Source organism: Micromesistius poutassou (genome assembly GCF_964030765.1).
Source record: "Micromesistius poutassou genome assembly, chromosome: 7".
NCBI lineage: Eukaryota > Metazoa > Chordata > Actinopteri > Gadiformes > Gadidae > Micromesistius > Micromesistius poutassou.
In genome coordinates this window covers 18,599,510-18,624,538 of record NC_140277.1, presented here as the reverse complement: position 1 = coordinate 18,624,538, position 25,029 = coordinate 18,599,510, and the positions used below count along the sequence as shown (strand labels likewise).

General features: G+C 46.0%; 2 protein-coding genes across 4 annotated transcripts in view; both read right to left on the bottom strand.

Moving 5' to 3' along the window:
- LOC311350681 (NLR family CARD domain-containing protein 3-like) overlaps window positions 1-25,029 on the bottom strand; it is a 240,816-nt gene that overhangs the window by 151,159 nt on the left and 64,628 nt on the right. The window lies entirely within an intron of this gene.
- On the bottom strand, window positions 3,051-21,563 carry LOC311350084 (NACHT, LRR and PYD domains-containing protein 6-like; the record flags this gene model as incomplete). Its single annotated transcript, XM_084470119.1, has 13 exons — window positions 3,051-3,881; window positions 8,777-8,823; window positions 10,025-10,198; window positions 10,835-11,008; window positions 12,202-12,375; window positions 12,780-14,580; window positions 14,716-14,947; window positions 15,170-15,236; window positions 15,520-15,636; window positions 17,232-17,348; window positions 19,153-19,269; window positions 21,057-21,168; window positions 21,539-21,563. The coding sequence occupies 13 exons, from the start codon at window positions 21,561-21,563 to the stop codon at window positions 3,328-3,330; spliced, it is 3,711 nt and encodes a 1,236-aa protein (XP_084326245.1). The 3' UTR covers window positions 3,051-3,327.

Sequence of the window (25,029 nt, the reverse complement as noted above, 5' to 3'; positions counted from 1 at the left end):
TGTTATCACCATGCCAGGTTTGGAGCCAAGGCTAAGCAGTGTCGCCAGCCATGCAATTTCGCGGGGCAGGGAAACGCCAGGGCCAGCACTCATTAGCAGCTAGGGGTGCTGGCCGTGACTGCAGGCTGCTGTTTGTCACCGACTCCATCTCCGGCCGGCGTCTGTTGGTCGACTCGGGCGCCCAGCGCAGCATCCTGCCAGCTCAGCCTGTGGACACCATGGCTGGCGGACACGGCCCGCGGATGGACGCCGCCAATGGCACGCCTATACGTACCTACGGCACCAGGTATGTGCCCCCCGGCCCCCGGCCCCGGCCTCCGGCCCCGCCCTCGGCCCCCGGCTCCGGCCCCCGGCTCCGGCCCCGGCCCCCGGCTCCGGCCCCGGCCGCCTGATTGGCCACCGCCACGTTAATTGTCTGTCATTATTGTTTATTGAAGGACTTCTCAGTTATGCTCTTTTGGTTATGGTGAATTCTGGGGGGGCTGTGTATTAATATATTATTATTATTTATTATTATTATATTATTATATTAGACCATATTATACTAGAGGTTTGATGTCTATATCTCGCATTTTATCATTCCATTATCAGGCTTTACAAGGAGAAAGGCCGTACGTTGACCGTTGTGTGTTTGTCTCCCCCTAGCGGTCACTGTTGGAACGCAGCCCCCAAAAACACATCCGTCTCTAAAACAGTGAATGCGTGCATTTGTCTCCTGGTTTCTCCCGTTGTCCCGTGTTATCCACCCCGTTGTCTCATAGTAATATGTCATGTGTCACCGGTTGTGTTTGTCCGCAGACTTGTGTGGTTGTCTACGACGAGGGAAGGACGACCCAGAGACACAGGACCTGCTCTCACTCTGGTCCTCTTTATTCTGGTACAACATGACGACGCACACGTTGTGTCAACAGTGTGCGACTGAAATCATGAGTGTTCATGAGACCCCAGCTTAGATAGATTTATCTTCTTCTCTATTTTTGACTGATAGAAAAATACATTACTTACATTACCGGCTCCGCTCCGGCCCCGCTCCGGCCCCGCTCCGGCTCCGCTCCGGCCCCGCTCCGGCTCCGCTCCGGCTCCGCTCCGGCCCCGCTCCGGCTCCGCTCCGGCCCCGCTCCGGCTCCGCTCCGGCTCCGCTCCGGCCCCGCTCCGGCCCCGCTCCGGCCCCGCTCCGGCCCCGCTCCGGCTCCGCTCCGGCCCCGCTCCGGCCCCGCTCCGGCCCCGCTCCGGCCCCGCTCCGGCCCCGCTCCGGCTCCGCTCCGGCTCCGCTCCGGCTCCGCTCCGGCTCCGCTCCGGCCCCGCTCCGGCCCCGCTCCGGCTCCGGCCCCGCTCCGGCTCCGCTCCGGCCCCGCTCCGGCCCCGCTCCGGCTCCGCTCCGGCCCCGCTCCGGCCCCGCTCCGGCTCCGCTCCGGCCCCGGCCCCCCGGCCCCGCTCCGGCCCCGCTCCGGCCCCGCTCCGGCTCCGCTCCGGCTCCGCTCCGGCTCCGCTCCGGCTCCGCTCCGGCCCCGCTCCGGCTCCGCTCCGGCCCCGCTCCGGCCCCGCTCCGGCTCCGCTCCGGCCCCGCTCCGGCCCCGCTCCGGCTCCGCTCCGGCCCCGGCCCCCCGGCCCCGCTCCGGCCCCGCTCCGGCCCCGCTCCGGCCCCGCTCCGGCCCCGCTCCGGCTCCGCTCCGGCTCCGCTCCGGCTCCGCTCCGGCTCCGCTCCGGCCCCGCTCCGGCCCCGCTCCGGCTCCGGCCCCGCTCCGGCCCCGCTCCGGCCCCGCTCCGGCCCCGCTGTGTCTACACCGATCCTCGGCGCGGACTTCCTCTGTGCCTTCAGGTTGCTAGTGGATGTTACGAACTGCCGCCTGATGGATGCTGAGGCCTTTGCTACATACCCCTGCACGCTTGGAGGGGTGGGGGGGCTCTGCCTGTCACACACATTCGCCACAGGGGATCCGTATCAGCGCTCACTGGCCGAGTTCCCTGTCCTCTCCACACCCACGTTCTGGTCGGCGGTGGCTAAGCACGGCGTGGAGCACCACATCACCACCGTCGGCCCTCCAGTCTACGCTCGGCGCCTCGACTCCGCAAAGCTGGCGAGGGGCCAGGGGGGAGTTCACCACCACGGAACGCCTGGGCATCGTGCGCCGCTCCAACGGCCCGTGGGCCTCCCCCCTGCAGCCTTACGGACAGCAGCTGGGCCGACCGCCTCCCGTGGGTCACGCTTGGTCTTCGCTCTGCTCCCAAGGAGGACCTCCAGACCTCCTCCGCCGAGCTGGTGTAGGGCCAGCCACTGCCAGCTCCGGGGGAGTTCCTCCCAGAGGCCGCGTCCCCCTGGTCGGCCGACTCTCATCAGGCGGGGTCCCGGGGCGTCGCTGGGGCCTTGGTCCCCATTCCGACATCTCGCCACTGCGCTCCCCGGTCCTACGTGCCCAAGGACCTGCTGTGGGCCAGACACGTCTTCATCCGCCGCCACAGCCATGGGACTCCCTCACAGCCCCCATACGGTGGACCCTCCCGCGTCCTGGAGGCGGAGCTAAGAGCTTAGTGGTGGACCTGGGGGGTGAACCAGAGCGGCCCCGGCCCCCCTCCGCTCCGCTCCGATTCATACAATTAGAATAAAGTAGAAACACTACCATCTAGTGGCCATACTCGGTTATAGCACCAACTTTATTTTATTTCTGTTTAAAAAACTACATACAAACATTCATTTAAACATGATTATTGGTTTATTATTATTTGTTTTTGTAGGTTGAAGAATAAATTACTTAAATTACTTAAAAAACACATTTAATACACTATCTATCCAGATTCATAACCCCAGTACATTTAATACACTATCTATCCAGATTCATAACCTCAGTACATTTAATACACTATCTATCCAGATTCATAACCTCAGTACATTTAATACACTATCTATCCAGATCCATGACTCTGCTTGTTTCAGTCAAGTTAAGGACTGTTTAAATCATCGTCATGAATCAAATCAACATCAACATAATATAAAGCGACATGATTGTGTTTGTACAAGAATAATAAAGTGTTTGATACAAATACACTACAGAATTTACCAATAGAGCGATCACTAAAGATAGAAATGTAATAATTACTGATAACTGAGCGATTTATTGAGCATTACTGAAAACACACCTTTTTAAAATAGCTTTCATCATCAAACTCTCCTCATCTGAACAATTAATCTTTATAACTGTAGAGGAAGCCAAAGATATGATATTGAGGATAATGAATTCCCTGTTGCATAAAAAAAAGTTTTGGAGTTAAAAGAAACAACAGAACGTGTGTGTGTGTGTGTGTGTGTGTGTGTGTGTGTGTGTGTGTGTGTCAATACAACTGACTCAGAGAGAATGAGGTACCAGAACAAAACCCAAACCCAGGGAGGAGGTCCTCCTGGGTGAAGGAGGTCCTGAAGGTGTGGATGTGTGTCAGTGTGTCTGAGGACCCTCCTCCACCTGGGGACACTCTGTAGAAGGACAGAGTGCCAGCAGGCCGGTCCAGATACACTCCTACTCTGTTAGAGCCAGCGGGGGGGAGACGGATGGAGGTTTGTATTTTGTTGTGCTCGGCAGAGTAACCACCATCATAACAAAGAAGACCCCAGGACTTGTTGTTCCCTCCAAGCTCGCTGTCATCACCCCGTCCTCTCCTTGTGATTCCTCTGTATGTCACTCCCACATCAACACCTCCTTCCCTCTCTACCTCCCAGTAACAGCGACCAGTCAGAGCCTCTCTTCCCAACACCTGGTGCCAGTAGTCAAACCTCTCTGGGTGATCAGGATACGGCTGCAGCTCTTTAACCAGCGTCACCTTTCTGTTGTCCTCAGACAGAGAGAGTTCTCTGCAGACTGTGTTTGGGTCCAGTTTGAGTTCACAGGCATCTGAGGGGAGAACAAGACACCGTTACCAGGGCCGGTTCTACACTGAATTGTGCCCTAGGAGAGACTCCGCCCGAGCGCCCCCCCCCCCCCCCCCCCCGCGCGCGATCGGGATGGGGGGACGGTGGGGGGGGGCGATCGGAATTGTTGACGGGGGGGGGGGGGGGGGGTGCGTTTGGGATTGTTGACGGGGGGGGCGATCAGGGTTGTTGACGGGAGGGTTGTTGATTTTCTCTCCATATTATGAGAGAAAATAATAACTGATGACCACAAAACACTGCACGCACACACACACACACACACACACACACACACACACACACACACACACACACACACACACACACACACACACACACACACACACACACACACACACACACACACACACACACAGTCCCGCGGTCACACATCCAAGCAACTCAACAAGTAGACATAGCATATGAGTTCCAGAAAACATGTTTTTGAAGCTGTTTGCTGGAAATAGCTTCTGGGAAACAAAATCTCTCCTACCGCTATTCCCCTGTTTCAGTCCCTTCACAATGTGCTGTTTCTGGTGTCTGTAGCCTTCATGCAAATGAGCTGCTGCCCATTGACCAATGAGCTGTCAGAGTGAACCACAGCATGGAGGAGAAGTGATTGTTGCCGTTTGCGGACTCCCTGAGCTCTATATCTATATAATAATAATAATAATAATAATAATACATTATATAATATATAGGTATCTATATAATATAATATCTAATATCAGGGCCAAAAGCTATGTGCGCCTCTGATGATATTATGAATCATAAAGACTGCGTCTGACGTCTCTGGTACTTCCACAACAAGTAAAGACTCGTAGTGGGGGTTATCTCGGCCATGGTTCAGAAGAATTGGGGGAAAGGGACTTTGGCTTTGACTCTCTGAAGTCCGGATTGAACCGCGACATGGAGGAGAAAGGGATTGTGCTCCCGGAGCTGAGCTGCCGGACTGCCGCCGAAGCTCCCCCGCCGTACTCCCGGAGCGGGGCTGCCGGACTGCCGCCGGAGTTCTGGCGGCAGTCCGGGAGCTCCGGCGGGGGAGCTTCTCCCTGCCAGGCGGTCACATCTATTTCTGTATGGAATCTCCCTGCTTCTGAAATGCGCGAACATCTCCGCCCAGCGCTCGTCCGCTGGTCCAGGTCCACAAAATCGTATCTATACTCTGATTGGTGGGGAAGGGGGTGGTAATATGCAAATGTACCCCCCCCCCCCCCTCCTCCCGCGTAGGAGGGGGCGCCGAAACTGACTCGCTCGTTTGGTAACTGTAGGCGGGGTACTTTCAGAAATGCATATCTCACTCAAAAAAGCATGTACGGACTTATTTCAAAGTTTGTATGCGTGTGGCAGCACCAGAGACCCAAAACAACAGCCCAAATCCCAGGAAAAGTGTTGTTTTCATAATATGTCCCCTTTAACACACTCAGGGTTAGAGTAGCACTACTAATAACATGCGGTCTGGTAGCGTTTAAATGGCGGCTATTGTGACACGGTTTCAGTATCGGTATACCGTACTGCAACACTATGAGGGGCTGTTCCGTTATTATAGGGCAGACTAAAGGGCTCTTTATGGTTCCACGTCGACGCAACGACCCCGCAGACGCTTCCACGCAGTCCTGAACCTTTCTGGTCCTGCGTCGGGTTTTAGTGAGTGGACCAATCACAGCCCTTGTGGCTGCGTCGCCTCGACGGAAGCTTACAATTTTTGGGAGGCGCACGTCAGGCCCTCGCGGTGGACGCAAGGAGGGTCCGCAAGGACGTAAGGGGTCCGTCACCCCCTTGCGTTGCGTGAACGTGGGACCATAACCAGCCCTTAACAGTCCTCCGCTCTCTGTTCCCTACAGGCTGCTTGTTCCCGCCGCCGTCCTGATTGTGGGCGGGGCATCGGATATTGTCGTTATTATTATATCCTACCTTATCTCCTAAACAATGTAAGACCTTCCTTGTGTTTCCCTGAATGAAAAGCACTCGGGGCGTCCTGTCTGGGCCTTAGATCTACTAAAGCACTGGTCCTGTCTGGGCCTTAGATCTACTAAAGCACTGGTCCTGTCTGGGCCTTAGATCTACTAAAGCACTGGTCCTGTCTGGGCCTTAGATCTACTAAAGCACTGGTCCTGTCTGGGCCTTAGATCTACTAAAGCACTGGTCCTGTCTGGGCCTTAGATCTACTAAAGCACTGGTCCTGTCTGGGCCTTAGATCTACTAAAGCACTGGTCCTGTCTGGGCCTTAGATCTACTAAAGCACTGGTCCTGTCTGGGCCTTAGATCTACTAAATGGGATGGGGGGGGGGGGGGGGGGTCCTCGCTGGGCGGCCCTCACACGTAGCATCGGAGCTACAAATCATATCGGGTTAAAAATCATTTTGGCGGGTGTTCATAAAAACTTACTTTACGCCAGTTTGGCCTGTGATGCATGAGGCAATCTCAGAGCCACTCTACACGGCATTTCAGAATGTTAGTAAACAATAGCCGTAAGGACACTTCAGAATGTTAGTAAACAATAGCTGTAAGGACACTTCAGAATGTTTGTAAACAATAGCCGTAAGGACACTTCAGAATGTTAGTAAACAATAGCCGTAAGGACACTTCAGAATGTTAGTAAACAATAGCCGTAAGGACACTTCAGAATGTTAGTAAACAATAGCCGTAAGGACACTTCAGAATGTTAGTAAACAATAGCTGTAAGGACACTTCAGAATGTTAGTAAACAATAGCCGTAAGGACACTTCAGAATGTTAGTAAACAATAGCCGTAAGGACACTTCAGAATGTTAGTAAACAATAGCCGTGAGGACACTTCAGAATGTTAGTAAACAATAGCCGTAAGGACACTTCAGAATGTTAGTAAACAATAGCCGTAAGGACACTTCCGGGTGGCAGAACGCGAGCGGCTGCCACTGACCTGAAGCCATCCAGCCGGCTACTGTGAACATAGTTACATAGATAAAACCATTGTTGATCTGGAGTTGAAACGATGACGTAAACAATATTAATATAATATAAGTTATATTTATATATATTAATGAGACGTCCTGTAGCACCCCGCAAGAAGAAAACCATTCATTCAAGCCATTGACTCTGTTTTCTGGATCGCTCTGCCCTGGTCAAATGACATGGAAGGGTTTGTTTACTAGTGGTGCCATCGGAGAACGCTTCGGCTTTTGCCACCCGGAAGAACCAATTGTGACGTCCTGGTGAATTGTCGTACTGTTCTCGCTCCCTGGGCGGTACTGACTACATTTCCCATGAGCACTGTGGTGATGCTACGTGATGTTGTGTGGGGCGCGCCCCACTGGTGGGGAATAGAGACGTGCAGGTGGGGCGCGACAAACGGGAGGAAGTGTCACTGAAAACTCCATGTTTCTTATGGTAGGAGCGAAAGCTTGACAGTAGGGCTGGGCGATATGGGCCAAAAGTCATATCTCCTATTTTCAAGCAGAATGTCGATATAAGATATATATCAATATTTGTTCATGCAATAAAATAGGTGCCGTCGCCGCGCTCCAACTGGTCGTTCTATATCGGGGGCGCCGCGTCGCTGTGCTCGTTAACCTGCCTTGCCGATTGCAACTCAATCCTAAATTTGGGTGTAGGCCAGGGTAGCTAAACATTTTAAAATGAGTCAGTCAAAAACAGTCGGAGCAAGATGTTGCAAATGCATGTTTCGCGCTGAAGGGGATTTAAAAAAGTGAGGCGAGTGGTGGAAGAGCGGGGCCGGGGCAGAGTGTGTGTGAGCCAGAGGCAGAGCGGAGTGGAGAGAGATGAGCAGAGCAGAGTCCTGCACGCCTCTTATTTGCAAACCCGCACCCGTCCTTACCCGCAAAACTTAAAACCACATCCGACCCGTGTTCCGACAGTAGCGCAAATTACATTCCGCACCCGACCAGACCCGCTATAAATTGATACCAACGCCCGACCCGCACCCGAAGGAAAATCAGACACATAAGATGGAACGCCGGGGAATTACACTAGTGGTGTTTGGCGTGGTGCTTTAGATTGCCGTGCAAAAAAGCACATCATCCACTGTGGACGGTTTTAGTTGACTCCTCCGCTCCTGAATAGGCATCAGATCCAGCACCGGAGAAGTCTCACTCTTTTTTCTTTCAGCTGCACTTTTATTTTCTCTATTGTTGAACTTGATGCAAGTTATAACACAGCTGCACTTTTATTTTCTCTATTGTTGAACTTGCTGTTATTTGATGTTATTTAGTTTAGATTTAGATACAACATGATGTAACTTGATGTTACTTCAATAAATTTGGAAATGTTAAGCTTGGCGTATTTCATTAGCATTGTGTTGGGGCGATGGGGGCAGGTGGGGCTTGAAAATCCCCCCTTGTCCAAAGTGGGGGATGACCGAAAACTTTTTTCGTTTGAGAACCACCGCGTTAAACTAAACGCGGCGGTGGTTGGTTGGACAGACGTCTGGGGGCGGGAAGGGGAATGAGGCAGGGGATGAGATTGAGAATATCAACAACAAATATCAACAAAAAATTTGGCTAGTGGAAATTCTGATTGGCTGGTAACTTTAGAAAGTTACCAGCCCAATTGGCTGGTAATCAAAAAAGTTAATTTAGAACCCTGCACACGGGGGTCAAACTCGCACACGTTTCAGCCCTCGTACGGCTGGCCGCTCACGGTTAATATTTCTTAATGCTGCGTAACATTCACTAGGAAGCAAATATCAAACGAGAACGAAATATAGATTATTGTAGAATATAATTATTATACATCAACAGTTTGATGAAGGTGATGTCCACCATCATCTTCATTCCCAGGATGATTTGACTGAACCGACGTCACCTCCTGCTGTGTGGATGGACTTTCCATCTCTATAGTTAGTGTGTGTTGAGATGAATCAAACTAAACAGACACTTACACTTCTTTAGAGCTGGTTTCATCCTACACTCTCCACCGTGCTCCACACTGGGGAGACAAAGAGAGAGCAGCATGTTGTCTTTAGACAGGGAAACATTATTCACATGTTAACAAAGAGAGCAGCATGTTGTCTTTAGACAGGGAAACATTATTCACATGTTGACAAAGAGAGAGCAGCATGTTGTCTTTAGACAGGGAAACATTATTCACATGTTAACAAAGAGAGAGCAGCATGTTGTCTTTAGACAGGGAAACATTATTCACATGTTAACAAAGAGAGAGCAGCATGTTGTCTTTAGACAGGGAAACATTATTCACATGTTAACAGAGAGAGAGCAGCATGTTGTCTTTAGACAGGGAAACATTATTCACATGTTAACAGAGAGAGAGCAGCATGTTGTCTTTAGACAGGGAAACATTATTCACATGTTAACAAAGAGAGAGCAGCATTTTGTCTTTAGACAAGGGAACATTATTCACATGTTAACAAAGAGAGCAGCATTTTGTCTCCAAAAACTGAAACATTAACATAACTGTTGTTTCTAAATGAGAGCACATTATCTAGTAATATAAAACGGGTGGCTTAAATCAAGCAACCTGATTGGTTCCCAACTGTTGTATATTGAGCATATACACACAGCTATGACGCCCGTTCAGTTTACAGAGTTCAGTATCACTCAGCGCCTAACTTGAACTGTTGTTTATTTATATTTATAAAACGGGTGGCTTAAATCAAGCGATCTGATTGGTTGGTTCCCAACTGTTGTATATTGAGCGTATACACACAGCTATGACGCCCGTTCAGTTTACAGAGTTCAGTATCACTCCGCGCCTAACTTGAACTGTTGTTTATTTATATATAAAAGCAATAGCATAGTTCACTGAAGCCTAAAAATATGTTGATTGCTGGAGAGGGTGGAAATGTTGTAAAGCAATAGGCACACAGTGAGTGAACTCGATAGTAGGCTAAATTTCCGGCAGCCAGGAGGGATTACTTTTTTGTATTCGTTAAAAAAAATGCTTTTCCGACTTTCTCGCTTTTTCAAAATTGAGGGTGTCTATGACTTTCATTCATTCACAGTTTTATAAAAGCAATAGATCATGACAGGCTGTGTGTTCTCATTATACCACAGTAAAGGGGCGTTGTCCCCTTTACTGTGGTATAATGAGCGATCAGTGGAACGGTAACATGTTCCACTGATCCTTGTAGGAGACATTGTCCCTGAGTGGTGAGCTGTCCTCTCCATACCTGAGAGTGTCCAGTCTCCAGTGGGGATCCTTCAGTCCAGCAGAGAGCAGCGCAGCTCCTGAGTCTCCTGGGTGATTGTAGCTCAGGTCCAGCTCTCTCAGATGGGAGGGGTTGGAGCTCAGAGCTGAGGCCAGAGAAGCACAGCCTTCCTGTGTGACCAGGCAGCCAGACAACCTACACACACACACACACACACACACACACACACACACACACACACACACACACACACACACACACACACACACACACACACACACACACACACACACACACACACACACACAGTCCTGCGGTCGCACATTCAAGCAACTCATAGGAACTACGTCTTAAAGAGGACATATTATGGTGTTTTCTCAACAAGTGAACATAGCATATGAGTTCAGGAAAACATGTTTTTGAAGCTGTTTGCTGGAAATAGCTTCTGGGAAACAAAATCTCTCCTAGCGCTATTCCCCTCTGTTTCAGTCCCTTCACAATGTGCTGTTTCTGGTGTCTGTAGCCTTCATGCAAATGAGCTGCTGGATCATGAATGTTGAACCATTGTGTAAAAATGTCTTGATAACAAGGAACAGACCAGTGTAAATGTTTTGGTGAGAGTCAACAGCTATTCAGTCTATGGTCAGAACGTCCAAAATAATTCCTCAACAATCCAAAAATATAACAAAGAACTTGAAATCGGTCAAATGTCTTTTGATATGGAACATTGTGGCGTAACTGTTTGCACATTATGTAAAACTGCCATTTTAATTATTAATACATTTCATACAACAATTAGTTTAATTGCTTTGCACATTGACTAAAACTGACCTGAGAGTTTCCAGTGTACAGTGTGGACTCCCCAGTCCAGCAGAGAGCAGCTTCACTCCTGAATCCTGCAGATCATTGTTACTCAGGTCCAGCTCTCTCAGACTAGAGGAGTTGGAGCTGAGAACTGAGGCCAGAGCTTCACAGCATCTCTCTGACAGATGGCAGCCAGTCAGCCTTTAAACAATATGCAGTTGTTAATTAGTTGTTAATTATACATAAATTATACATCTATAATGTTTTATAAATAATGAAACAACTGGAAAACGTGTCTTCAAAGAAACTTTTTAAGAAGAGTCTGTTATTCTACTTTAGGGCTCTACACTCACACAAACAGACAGGAACATGTTACTCTTCAGAACATTTTTATCTATTTTATCTATTTGTCTATTAAAAATATTCACACAACTGACCCTAGTTGAATATGTAATTTAAGACATTTTTAATTCATACAATCATCGCTAGATCGTTGTTTCACACTTAACAGTCAGTACCTCGTCCCTGGCCCCTCCTAGTGTCTACATTGTTGAGTCCTTGTGCTCCGTTGCTCGCCCTAACAATCTCCTCCCTGTACAGTGTCACCGACCCCTCCCCTGTCTGACTACCCTCCTGTCACCGACCCCTCCCCTGTCTGACTACCCTCCTGTCACCGACCCCTCCCCTGTCTGACTACCCTCCTGTCACCGACCCCTCCCCTGTCTGACTACCCTCCAGTCTTCAAGCCCCAAGTCCCTCCTTTACATATTTGTGTCCCTCAGTAAAGACCCTTTGATTTACTGTCTGTCAGCCTCACTCTGTGTGAGCATTTGGGTCCACTCGCTCTACTTCCCCTTAACAGCTGCTCAGACGGAGCTTCACAGAGGAGGGGGGTGCCCCTCGGTCGTGACGTCAGACTTCCTCGGTAAAGGTCTGACGTCACGTAAAGAACGCCACCTGCGTTCAGCAGAGTGGAACATTCACGGTGTGTTTTGGGGAGAATGGCAAAAACATAGGATTTGACCCCTTTTCTCTCTAAATTGGGGACTCACTTCAGTAACAGTGATAAAATTGCATACATTACTATATTGACAATCATATAAAACATAATAAAACTTGTTAAATCACAAAAACAGCACATTTATTTTTGCCATGAAATCTTATCTCAGAATTCTGAGATAATTAACACAGTAATTCAGAAAAAAGAGCAGATTATTATTCCATATAAACTCAGAATTCAGAGTTAATTATTTATACAGTTAATGTGTATGAATTTCCAAATATGTTAGGTGGCATGCATACAATGATTACGTCTAGGCTTGTGACAACTATTTAAGAATCAGTTAAATGTCTGCTGATAGTAAAACTTTATTATGCACATTAAGTAAACTGACCTGAGCGTTTCCAGTGTACAGTGTGGACTCCCCAGTCCAGCAGAGAGCAGTTTCACTCCTGAATCCTGCAGATCATTGGTACTCAGGTCCAGCTCTCTCAGACTAGAGGAGTTGGAGCTGAGAACTGAGGCCAGAGCTTCACAGCATCTCTCTGACAGATGACAGCCACTCAGCCTTCACACAAAGAGACAGGAACATGTTACTCTTCAGAACTGATATCACTTTTAACATTTATAAAAATTAAAAAAATCATAACTAGGTCTCTGTATACTTATATTTGTTATAAGTGATTATATTTGTTATGCCTGGGCCAACAGACATGTATTGTAGATGATTGTATTATTCTAGTATTATTGTGTTGCATGTGTTGTAATACAAGGTCTTAGAAAACATACAGAAATGTTTTGTATATTATTATAACCTTCAAATTCTAGTATTATGTGTATTGTGTTGTGTATGGTACATGTGTGCATGTTATTAATGAACCTACAGAGATGGTTCGTATATTATTACAACTTATATTCTAGTATTATGTATACTGTGTTGTGTATTGTAATACATGCTATTAGTGAACCTACAGAGATGTTTTGGAGGCTTTGATCACTGGCAGCAGCCTAGGAAGAACCTCCTCTGAAGCAGAGTATTTCTTCAGGTCAAACACGTCCAGCTCCTCTTCTGATGATAGTAAGATGAAGACCAGAGCTGACCACTGAGCAGGGAAGAGAGACTCTCTGGAGAGACTTCCTGATGTCAGGTACCGTTGGATCTCCTCCACTAGAGAACGGTCGTTTAGCTCATTCAGACAGTAGAACAGATTGATGCTTCTCTCTGGAGAGAGATCTCCACCTATCCTCTTCTTGATGTAAGACCCTGTATTCAGATTTGTCTGTGAGCTACTTCCTGTCTGTCCCAGCAGGCCTCGTAGGAGATTCTGATTGGTATCAAGAGAGAGGCCCAAGAGGAAGCGGAGGAACAAGTCCAGGTGTCCGTTCTCACTCTGTAAGGCCTTGTCCACAGTCTTCTCATAGAAGAGATCAGATTTATTTCTAATAAGAGAAGAACATTTGGAGGTTGGTTGTTCTTCTGAGATCAGATTGACACCAGTGTCGCTGAAGGTCTTAAAGACATAAAGGGCAGCCAGAAACTCCTGGATGCTCAGATGGACAAAGCAGAACACCTTGTCCTGGTACAGCCCACACTCCTCTTTAAAGATCTGGGTGAACACTCCTGTGTACTCTGAGGCTGCTCTGATATCGATGTCACACTCTGCCAGGTCTGCCTCGTAGAAGATCAGGTTGCCTTTCTCCAGCTGGTTAAAAGCCAGTTTTCCCAGAGAAACAATGATCTCCTTGCCCTCTGAACTCCAGTGTGGATCTGTTTCAGCTCTACCATGATACTTCCTGTCCCCCTGTATGGACTGAACCCTCAGGAAGTGGCTGTACATCTGAGTCATGGTCTTGGGCATCTCTTCCTCTCCCTGGGTTGTTTTGAAGAAGTCCTCCAGAACTGTAGCAGTGATCCAACAGAAGACTGGGATGTGACACATGATGTAGAGGCTTTGTGAGTTCTTGACGTGGGAGATGATCCTGCTGGCCAGTTTCTCCTCTCTGAATCTCTTCCTGAAGTACTCCTCCTTCTGTGGGTTGGTGAACCCTCTCACTTCTGTCACCATGTCAACACACTTAGCAGGGATCTGATTTGCTGCTGCAGGGCGTGTGGTTATCCAGATGCGAGCGGAGGGAAGCAGGTCGCCCCTGATGAGGTTTGTCAGCAGCACGTCCACCAAGGTGGACTCTGTGACATCAGTACAGATCGGGTTGTTCTGGAAGTCCAGAGGAAGTCGACACTCATCCAGACCATCCAAGATGAAGACAACTTGAAACCGGTCGTATCTGCAGATTCCTGCTTCTTTGGTTTCAATAAAGAAGTGATGAAGAAGTTCCACTAAGCTAAACTTTTTATCTCTCAGTAAATTCAGCTCTCTGAAAGTGATTGGAAGTGTGAAGTGTATGTCGTGGTTGGTTTTGCCTTCAGCCCAGTCCAGAGTGAACTTTTGTGTTAAGATGGTTTTACCAATGCCGGCCACTCCAGTTGTCATCATTGTTCTGATTGGTTTATCTTTTCCAGGTAAGGGTTTAAAGATGTCTTCACATCTGATTGGTGTTTCCTCCCTGGCTGGTTTCCTGGAAGCTGTTTCAATCAGTGTGACCTCATGTTCCTTGTTGACCTCTCCACTGCCTCTCTCTGTGATGTAGAGCTCTGTGTAGATCTCATTCAGAGGTCTTGACTCTCCTGCTTTAGCGATTCCCTCAAACACACACTGGGTCTTCACCATCAGATGAGACTTGATTTTATGTTGGCACTCATTAGCAATCATTTCTAAATTAAAAAACAACAGAAGAATGTGTGTTTATAAATAGTACAGGTCTTTAAAAGAAATATAATAGTCTCTTACGGCTCTGTTTTAAAATAAGAAAAACTTTCTAATCTGTTTTCAAAATAAGAGTATCTTACTGCTCTTCAGTGTGTTGGCCAGCTCCTCCAGCTTCAACTGCTTCATGCAGAGCAGTGTGATGTCTACCACTCCCTCTCTGGCGTGCCTCCTCTGCTCCTCTTCCTCACCATCCACCTCCTCCTCCTCCTCCTCCCTCTGGCTCTCTGAGCATTGTGTGTAATCTGGGAAGAGAACCCTCCAGAGCTTCTCCACCTCCTTGTCTAGAAAAGCGTGTGCTTTCTCCTTGATCCGCTGGAACAGAACGAAACATCAATGAGAACTTTTCTGTGAACTAACTGAGGACATCAGAAGCGTCTGTCCTGGATTCACGTCCTGCTGGTCTGAAGAGGGAAGCCTGGAGACTGTTAGCTCCAGACTGTTAGCTCCAGACCGTTAGCTCCAGACTGTTAGCTCCAGGAGAGATGTTGGTCACATGTCATTCATGACTGAACTCAGTGTTGTACATTTACACACCTTCAACTCTGTGTGCTGCTGCTGTACAGACGGACCACTGGGAACCTTTGACCTCCCCTGGTGTTGTCTGCGTCGAAAAAACCCGGACATACAAAGAGAATTAACATCACTATAAACCCTGCTATGATTATTTGAGCCTGGGAGACGACACTGAATCCACAGAGATTGAATTCAATTCAATTCAATCATATACCGGTCACTCTCCATGGAGACACAGCTGGGTCCAGGGGAGTCTGCTCTCTCCTGCTGGACTCTTCTAGATACAGTAAACAATAACCATCTGTTAATCAGGACTCTAGGATGTTTGGCTGATGTATTTTAAATGTATTTTTTATCTGACAGATCCTGACCTTTGATCAATAGACAGATTTCCATCTTTAAACCCAACAGGTATACCCATAGACCAGTCACTCTTCAAGGAGACACAGCTGGGTCCAGGGGAGTCTTCTCTCTCCTGCTGCTCTGGGCTTCAACACAACACACACACAGCTTTTACTCAGACTAATGATGGTGTCATGATTTAGTCACAGACAGTTGGAGATCTGTTCTGATTATTGGATGTGAAGCCTGGACAGACAAAACTTTATCAACAGTTTGAAGGCTACAATTATTTAGTTTCTCCTGATTTGTTATGTCTTAATGATCAGGGCCGGATTTAGAAAATGACCTTTAAGGGCTGCAGCCCCAGGCCTCGCCACCAGGGGGCCTCAGGAAAAAAAGTGGTGATATATCTATCACCACTAGCCAACCAACAGCAATTGCCATGACCAGCCAGTCTGTCAGTGTTGTGCAAGTTCACACTTCACATGAACTAGTTCAAAGTTCATTTCATACAAAAGACAATTCACGTTCATAGTTCACCAATTCAGTTTTGAACTAGTTCGTGTTCAGTTCATTAACAGTTTTTTTTAGAAACCGAAGAAAAACTGTTGGAGTGCGTATTCTGTGCTTATCTTTTAAAATGAATCCTCTCCATTACCTGCTGCCCATCACTACAATCTCAGATTGTTGTGGATATTATTTGTACACCTGTTTCATTCATCACAACTAAGGCAGTAACTATATTTTATAAATATGTCATCTGGACCTAAGCATCAATTCAGAATGTCACAAAATCTGAACTAGTTCAAGTTCAAGTTCTTTAGTTAAAAATATGTTATGTTCAGTTCAAAGTTCATAGAAAAATGAACTTGTTCAATGAGCTAGTACATGCACAACACTGGTGCCCATACTAGCAGAACAAGCTCTGCTGACACAACTGATGCTGATCCAGAGCCAGGGCCAGAGCCAGGTACTAGGTCACAATGACAAGTGTGCAGATATGAAATGTATCGCTCCCTTAAGTGTAAAATAGTTTTAAAAAAAAGCTTGTTTGTATGTAAGGCTAATTCAAATGCGTTCCACCCTGGAGATGTTGCACTTGCATTGCAGGCATATCTGATTGCCTTTTGCTTTGGAATAAATTGAACTATGAACAGGCCAGTGCCTCTCCTACTGATACCAGGTCTTATTTACAACAGTTCTCCATTTGTTACGTCCCAACGAGGACGAACCAACCTGGTTGTCTGGGGCATAGCCAGGGCCGTATACCTTATCAAGGGAGAGACTGCTTCTGTTCTTTTGTTAAACCATCTATTCCACCCTCTGATCCAACCTGTCAAGCTTCCTTGATTTCCACTTCAAGAATTACTACTACGATGAAAAAATACACAACACAGAGTCTATACGAACAGTTTAGAAATAAGCTGAAATCTAACAGTATTTACATTATTGGTTTATTATAGTCTACAGTGTATGTCATGGCACATACATTCTGTCCTTGGCTCTAAACTGTCTAGTGTGCGATCATATTCGTAGAGTGGTTCTGTGGACTTCAAAGCGCTGATGTGTCAGTGCACGTGCCGATGGTTTGTGTGCGTGTCATGTGTGTCCGAGCGATATAGGGGCCTCCTCCTGGTAAATAGCCCCAGGCCTCAAAATGTCTTAATCCGGCCCTGTGTCTGATCAGTAGAGTCATAATCAACCAACTAGTCGGTTTTCAAAGTCTGTTTGAAACTCCTACCTCTCCTCTCTGGAAGGGCGTCCATCTTTTGGTTCAGGAGGTTGACCCATAGAGCGGTCAATCTTCATGGAGACACAGCTGAGTCCAGGGGGGTCTGCTCTCTCCTGCTGGACTCTTCTAGATACAGTAAACAACAACCATCTGTTAATCAGGACTCTAGGATGTTTGGCTGATGTATTTTAACTGTATTTTTTATCTGACAGATCCTGACCTTTGATCAATAGACAGATTTCCATCTTTAAACCCAACAGGTATATCCATAGAGACACAGCTGGGTCCAGGGGAGTCTTCTCTCTCCTGCTGCTCTGGGCTTCAACACAACACACACACAGCTTTTACTCAGACTAATGATGGTGTCATGATTTAGTCACAGACAGTTGGAGATCTGTTCTGATTATTGGATGTGAAGCCTGGACAGACAAAACTTTATCAACAGTTTGAAGGCCACAATTATTTAGTTTCTCCTGACTTGTTATGTCTTAATGATCAGGGCCGGATTTAGAAAAAGGCCTCGCCACCAGGGGGCCTCAGGGGGACGTTGGTGATATATCTATCACCACTAGCCAACCAACAGCAATTGCCATGACCAGCCAGTCTGTCAGTGCCCATCAGTGTTGTGCAAGTTCACACTTCACATGAACTAGTTCAAAGTTCATTTCATACAAAAGACAATTCACGTTCATAGTTCACCAATTCAGTTTTGAACTAGTTCGTGTTCAGTTCATTAACAGTTTCTTTTAGAAACCGAAGAAAAACTGTTGGAGTGCGTATTCTGTGCTTATCTTTTAAAATGAATCCTCTCCATTACCTGCTGCCCATCACTACAATCTCAGATTGTTGTGGATATTATTTGTACACCTGTTTCATTCATCACAACTAAGGCAGTAACTATATTTAATAAATATGTCATCTGGACCTAAGCATCAATTCAGAATGTCACAAAATCTGAACTAGTTCAAGTTCAAGTTCTTTAGTTAAAAATATGTTATGTTCAGTTCAAAGTTCATAGAAAAATGAACTTGTTCAATGAGCTAGTACATGCACAACACTGGTGCCCATACTAGCAGAACAAGCTCTGCTGACACAACTGATGCTGATCCAGAGCCAGGGCCAGAGCCAGGTACTAGGTCACAATGACAAGTGTGCAGATATGAAATGTATCGCTCCCTTAAGTGTAAAATAGTTTAAAAAAAAGCTTGTTTGTATGTAAGGCTAATTCAAATGCGTTCCACCCTGGAGATGTTGCACTTGCATTGCAGGCATATCTGACTGCCTTTTGCTTTGGAATAAATTGAACTATGAACAGGCCAGTGCCTCTCCTACTGATACCAGGTCTTATTTACAACATTCCTCCATTTGTTACGTCCCAACGAGGACGAACCAACCTGGTTGTCTGGGGCATAGCCAGGGCCGTATACCTTATCAAGGGAGAGACTGCTTCTGTTCTTTTGTTAAACCATCTATTCCACCCTCTGATCCAACCTGTCAAGCTTCCTTGATTTCCACTTCAAGAATTACTACTACGATGAAAAAATACACAACACAGAGTCTATACGAACAGTTTAGAAATAAGCTGAAATCTAACAGTATTTACATTATTGGTTTATTATAGTCTACAGTGTATGTCATGGCACATACATTCTGTCCTTGGCTCTAAACTGTCTAGTGTGCGATCATATTCGTAGAGTGGTTCTGTGGACTTCAAAGCGCTGATGTGTCAGTGCACGTGCCGATGGTTTGTGTGCGTGTCAGTGCACGTGCCGATGGTTTGTGTGCGTGTCATGTGTGTCCGAGCGATATAGGGGCCTCCTCCTGGTAAATAGCCCCAGGCCTCAAAATGTCTTAATCCGGCCCTGTGTCTGATCAGTAGAGTCATAATCAACCAACTAGTCGGTTTTCAAAGTCTGTTTGAAACTCCTACCTCTCCTCTCTGGAGGGGCGTCCATCTTTTGGTTCAGGAGGTTGACCCATAGAGCGGTCAATCTTCATGGAGACACAGCTGAGTCCAGGGGGGTCTGCTCTCTCCTGCTGGACTCTTCTAGATACAGTAAACAATAACCATCTGTTAATCAGGACTCTAGGATGTTTGGCTGATGTATTTTAACTGTATTTTTTATCTGACAGATCCTGACCTTTGATCAATAGACAGATTTCCATCTTTAAACCCAACAGGTATATCCATAGAGACACAGCTGGGTCCAGGGGAGTCTGCTCTCTCCTGCTGCTCTGGGCTTCAACACAACACACACACAGCTTTTACTCAGACTAATGATGGTGTCATGATTTAGTCACAGACAGTTGGAGATCTGTTCTGATTATTGGATGTGAAGCCTGGACAGACAAAACTTTATCAACAGTTTGAAGGCTACAATTATTTAGTTTCTCCTGATTTGTTATGTCTTAATGATCAGGGCCGGATTTAGAAAATGACCTTTAAGGGCTGCAGCCCCAGGCCTCGCCACCAGGGGGCCTCAGGAAAAAAAGTGGTGATATATCTATCACCACTAGCCAACCAACAGCAATTGCCATGACCAGCCAGTCTGTCAGTGTTGTGCAAGTTCACACTTCACATGAACTAGTTCAAAGTTCAGTTCATACAAAAGAAAATTCACGTTCATAGTTCACCAATTCAGTTTTGAACTAGTTCGTGTTCAGTTCATTAAGTTTTTTTTAGAAACCGAAGAAAAACTGTTGGAGTGAGTATTCTGTGCTTATCTTTTAAAATGAATCCTCTCCATTACCTGCTGCCCATCACTACAATCTGAGATTGTTGTGGATATTATTTGTACACCTGTTTCATTCATCACAACTAAGGCAGTAACTCTATTTAATAAACATGTCATCTGGACCTAAGCATCAATTCAGAATGTCACAAAATCTGAACTAGTTCAAGTTCAAGTTCTTTAGTTAAAAATATGTTATGTTCAGTTCAAAGTTCATAGAAAAATGAACTTGTTCAATGAGCTAGTACATGCACAACACTGGTGCCCATACTAGCAGAACAAGCTCTGCTGACACAACTGATGCTGATCCAGAGCCAGGGCCAGAGCCAGGTACTAGGTCACAATGACAAGTGTGCAGATATGAAATGTATCGCTCCCTTAAGTGTAAAATAGTTTAAAAAAAAAAGCTTGTTTGTATGTAAGGCTAATTCAAATGCGTTCCACCCTGGAGATGTTGCACTTGCATTGCAGGCATATCTGATTGCCTTTTGCTTTGGAATAAATTGAACTATGAACAGGCCAGTGCCTCTCCTACTGATACCAGGTCTTATTTACAACAGTTCTCCATTTGTTACGTCCCAACGAGGACGAACCAACCTGGTTGTCTGGGGCATAGCCAGGGCCGTATACCTTATCAAGGGAGAGACTGCTTCTGTTCTTTTGTTAAACCATCTATTCCACCCTCTGATCCAACCTGTCAAGCTTCCTTGATTTCCACTTCAAGAATTACTACTACGATGAAAAAATACACAACACAGAGTCTATACGAACAGTTTAGAAATAAGCTGAAATCTAACAGTATTTACATTATTGGTTTATTATAGTCTACAGTGTATGTCATGGCACATACATTCTGTCCTTGGCTCTAAACTGTCTAGTGTGCGATCATATTCGTAGAGTGGTTCTGTGGACTTCAAAGCGCTGATGTGTCAGTGCACGTGCCGATGGTTTGTGTGCGTGTCATGTGTGTCCGAGCGATATAGGGGCCCCCTCCTGGTAAATAGCCCCAGGCCTCAAAATGTCTTAATCCGGCCCTGTGTCTGATCAGTAGAGTCATAATCAACCAACTAGTCGGTTTTCAAAGTCTGTTTGAAACTCCTACCTCTCCTCTCTGGAGGGGCGTCCATCTTTTGGTTCAGGAGGTTGACCCATAGAGCGGTCACTCTTCATGGAGACACAGCTGGGTCCAGGGGGGTCTGCTCTCTCCTGCTGCTCTGGGCTTCAACACACACACACACACACACACACACACACACACACACACACACACACACACACACACACACACACACACACACACACACACACACACACACACACACACACACACACACACACACACACAGCTTTTACTCAGACTAATGATGGTGTCATGATTTTTCACTGCTGAGCTCTGAGATGGACAACAGTCACAGACAGTTGGGAGATCTGCTCAAATTATTGGATGTTAAGCCTGGAGGGACTAAACTTTATCAACAGAGTTTGAAGGTCTTCAACTATTTTGTTTCTCCATACTTAATGTCTGATCAGTAGAGTCTGATTACAACCAACTGGTCTGTTTTCATCATCCATTTGAACTCCTACCTCTCCTCTCTGGAGGGGCGTCCATCATTAAGGTTAGGAGGTTCATTCGTACACAGGTCACTCTCCATGGAGACACAGCTGGGTCCAGGGGGGTCTGCTGTCTGCTGCTGGACTCTTCTAGAACCACAAGAACCATCTGTGATTCAGGACTCAGGATGTTTGTCTGATGTATTTTATAATCTGACAGATCCTTACCTTGGCTCAGTAGACTGAAACCGAATAGGTTGTTCCATAGAGCGGTCACTATTCATGGAGTCTGCTTTCTGCTGCTTGACCCCTCTGGATCTTTTTTTTCTGAGATTCAAATTATTTAATATTTTTTAACCAACATAAATAATCTCAGGATATTTGGTTGATGATGTCAATCACAATTTTGGTTGTGATTGACATCATCAACCAAAATTAACTCTCAAAGGCAGACATGCCTCATTTGTACACACGCACCAAATGACATAAAACAATAGTCAATAAAAAATACAGAAAAGATAATACAACATTTGATCTGGTTAGAACAGAAAATACGAAAAATAAAGAAAGAGAGAAAGAGTTAGTACATAATTTGTTTACAATATGAGTGATATATAGCATAAACTGTAGTAGTCCTATTTAAAGCTAAACGCTGGATGTAATGGATTCATGAGAAGTCATATTCAATTATTAGTGACTCACTGTCACTTTCGACCTCACCACCGTATAATGTACATCAACTGCAACGTCTTTATCTCAGGAATAGACAATAGATGCACTGATACCTGTTTATTTTCAAATGTATTAATTGAATCTATTTACAGGAAGTACTCATCCAGAAAAATTCATATTCAAATGATTATCTTAGACATAATAATCATCTCCCTTTTCATGTTCAAAAGATTTCACTTGAATTATGAATAAAAGCTTTTAATGATAAGGCTCTTGGAGACTGGAACAACCTACCAACTCCTTTATAAACATTTTAATATAATAGGAGTTATATTTCAAAATTAGTACACTATAACACTTACCTCACAACAGCCTGCTCCTAACTCCTGCTCTTAACTATCAAACTATTCACTGTTGTTATAACACGGGTGTGTGTGTTTGTTTTGGTCCTTTCATAATAAGTCTAATTGTAACCATGTCTGCTCTTTGTTGCATATTGTATCTCACATGTTTTTTGTCAGGACCCCCTCGAAAACGAGATGGTACGTCTTGAGGGGTTCCATCCTGAAAATAAAACTTTCATGAGCTGTAACCGTCCTTCTGGCTGTGTGTTCATCTGTAAATAGGTTCTCCTCTCCCCTCCATGGAGCGTTCTAGTAGAGGAAGGTTCTCAGGAGGCCAGCTGGCCTAAGGAAGAGTTCCATGTAGAGTCTGGGCTGCAGACCCAGCCCTCCACCCCCTGACTTTAGTTTACATCCCAACATGACCAGTGGCTCATCAACCTGCTGCTGGGCTGCTAGATGGTAAAGTGTGGAGGGGTCCTCTGATGTATACAGTCCAGTGGAGGAGGGACTCTCCTGACCCAGGATGGTTCTGGAGGGTAGAAACAGCCTTCCAGAACATTGGAACATTGTTCTCTCCCAGAAGATATGACCTAGTGCAGTAGTTCTCAACCTTTTTTCAGTGATGTACCCCCTGTGAAATATTAGTCAGCCAAGTACGCCCTAACCAGTACCCCCTAACCAGTACCCCCTAACCAGTACCCCCTAACCAGTACCCCCTAACCAGCGCAAAGCATTTTTGGTTTGGCCTTCTTTGCCACTTGTCCCTCCGTGTTTTCAAAAGAATTGCTGCTACGCTTCAACCACGACTCCATCGTTGATCCAAGTGATTGACAGGTGATGCCAGGTGGCATATGACAGGTTGGGTCGAACCATCCTGGTACGGGGGGGGGGGGGGGGGGAGACTCTGGATTTTAAGGATAATGAAATCGAATAGCCTACAGAATATAAAATTCATTTTATGAACTTACACTTATATTTTCCTGAAATATCTATTCAATAATTATTTTTTAAAGGATTTCTGCATGGATGCTACTTTTTAAATATATGTATATTTTAAAATCTCTCCCCTGGAGTGCCTTCACGTACCCCCATTTGAGAACCACTGACCTAGTGTAGCAACGTTCTGATGCAGTAGCTCAGGAGGTAGAGAGACCCTGGCTCCTCCTAGAGTGTCGCGGTGTCCCTGGGCAAGACGGCCCACCCTAACTGCTCTCCACGAGCTGGCTGTGGCCTTGCATGTCGTTGACGTATGAATGAATGTATGAACGGGTGAATGTTGGCAATAATTGTAAAGCACTCTGAGTTGCCACTGGTTAGCAAAGAGCTGTATTAACGCAGTCCATTTACCATTTAGCATCTGGTGGCCCCTCCAACAATCAAGGGGTCTAACAACCTGCTCCATCTAGCTTGGACCGGTCCAGTACACATGATTTAGGGTTTTAACCTGAATCATCCTGATCAGACTTTTCTTCACATGTTATTCCCATTACTGAGAGTTCTTAGCCACTCAGCAGTGATATATCGTGACACCTTTATTAGTCTGACATCTGAGATGGAGAACAGTAACAGACAGTGAGAGATCCTCTTCTTACCTCTTAGCTTCAATCCAGCTGCGAACTTTCTGGGACAGTGGGAGAGTGGTTTTGGAGGTAGGACCCCCCTCCTCTCTCTCCTCATCCATAGTAGACTGGAGACCTCTGGTCATTCAGCGTTTGGTTATTCCCTGCTTTTCTAGAACCTTCTTATTGCCGCTCATTGCTGTTCATTGCTGCTCTCGGTCTCAACGAGGGCAAAGACGTGGAGACGCTGCCCAGTGTTTACTACAAACCACTGATAACTTTATCACTCACACAGAACGTCTCAGGGCTTCAAGTGCGTCTGCAGGGGAACCAGAAGACAGATACGCTCACTATGAGGAAATCATCCTCTGAGGTTTTCTGTCCTGTTGAACCAGTCTGACTGACGACCTAAACTGACCTCATGACGTTTAGACCACACCCACACCCCCAGATCTGGCCCTCTTCCTCACGCACAATGACAATAATGAGAATAGTACAATTAAAATGATCATTATGATATTAATGGTAATAATAACAATAATAATAACTCAATAAGAATAATTGTAATACATATAACAATACAATTTCAACAAAATAATAATATTTTAAAATAAATCTTATAATAATTTTACAAGTAGTAATAGTATTAATGATATTAAACATAATAATATTCAAATCCTTATTTGATGAATAGTTTGAATAAAGATGAATACAGTTTTCATGGCAATAAATGTCAACATACGAACCAATTAATTAACAATGTGAGAAGTGTCAAGTAGACCAAAGTTTACAAAGCAGTAACATTACATTACTTTATGTTTTCAGAAATATAACCTATGAATTATGATTTGACGGAGCGTGGTGACTACAGTACCTCGTCTTCTCCCTGCTGTGATGAAGAGCTCAGCACCAAACCGTCCAACACAACAACAAGGAAAGGATGATGTTG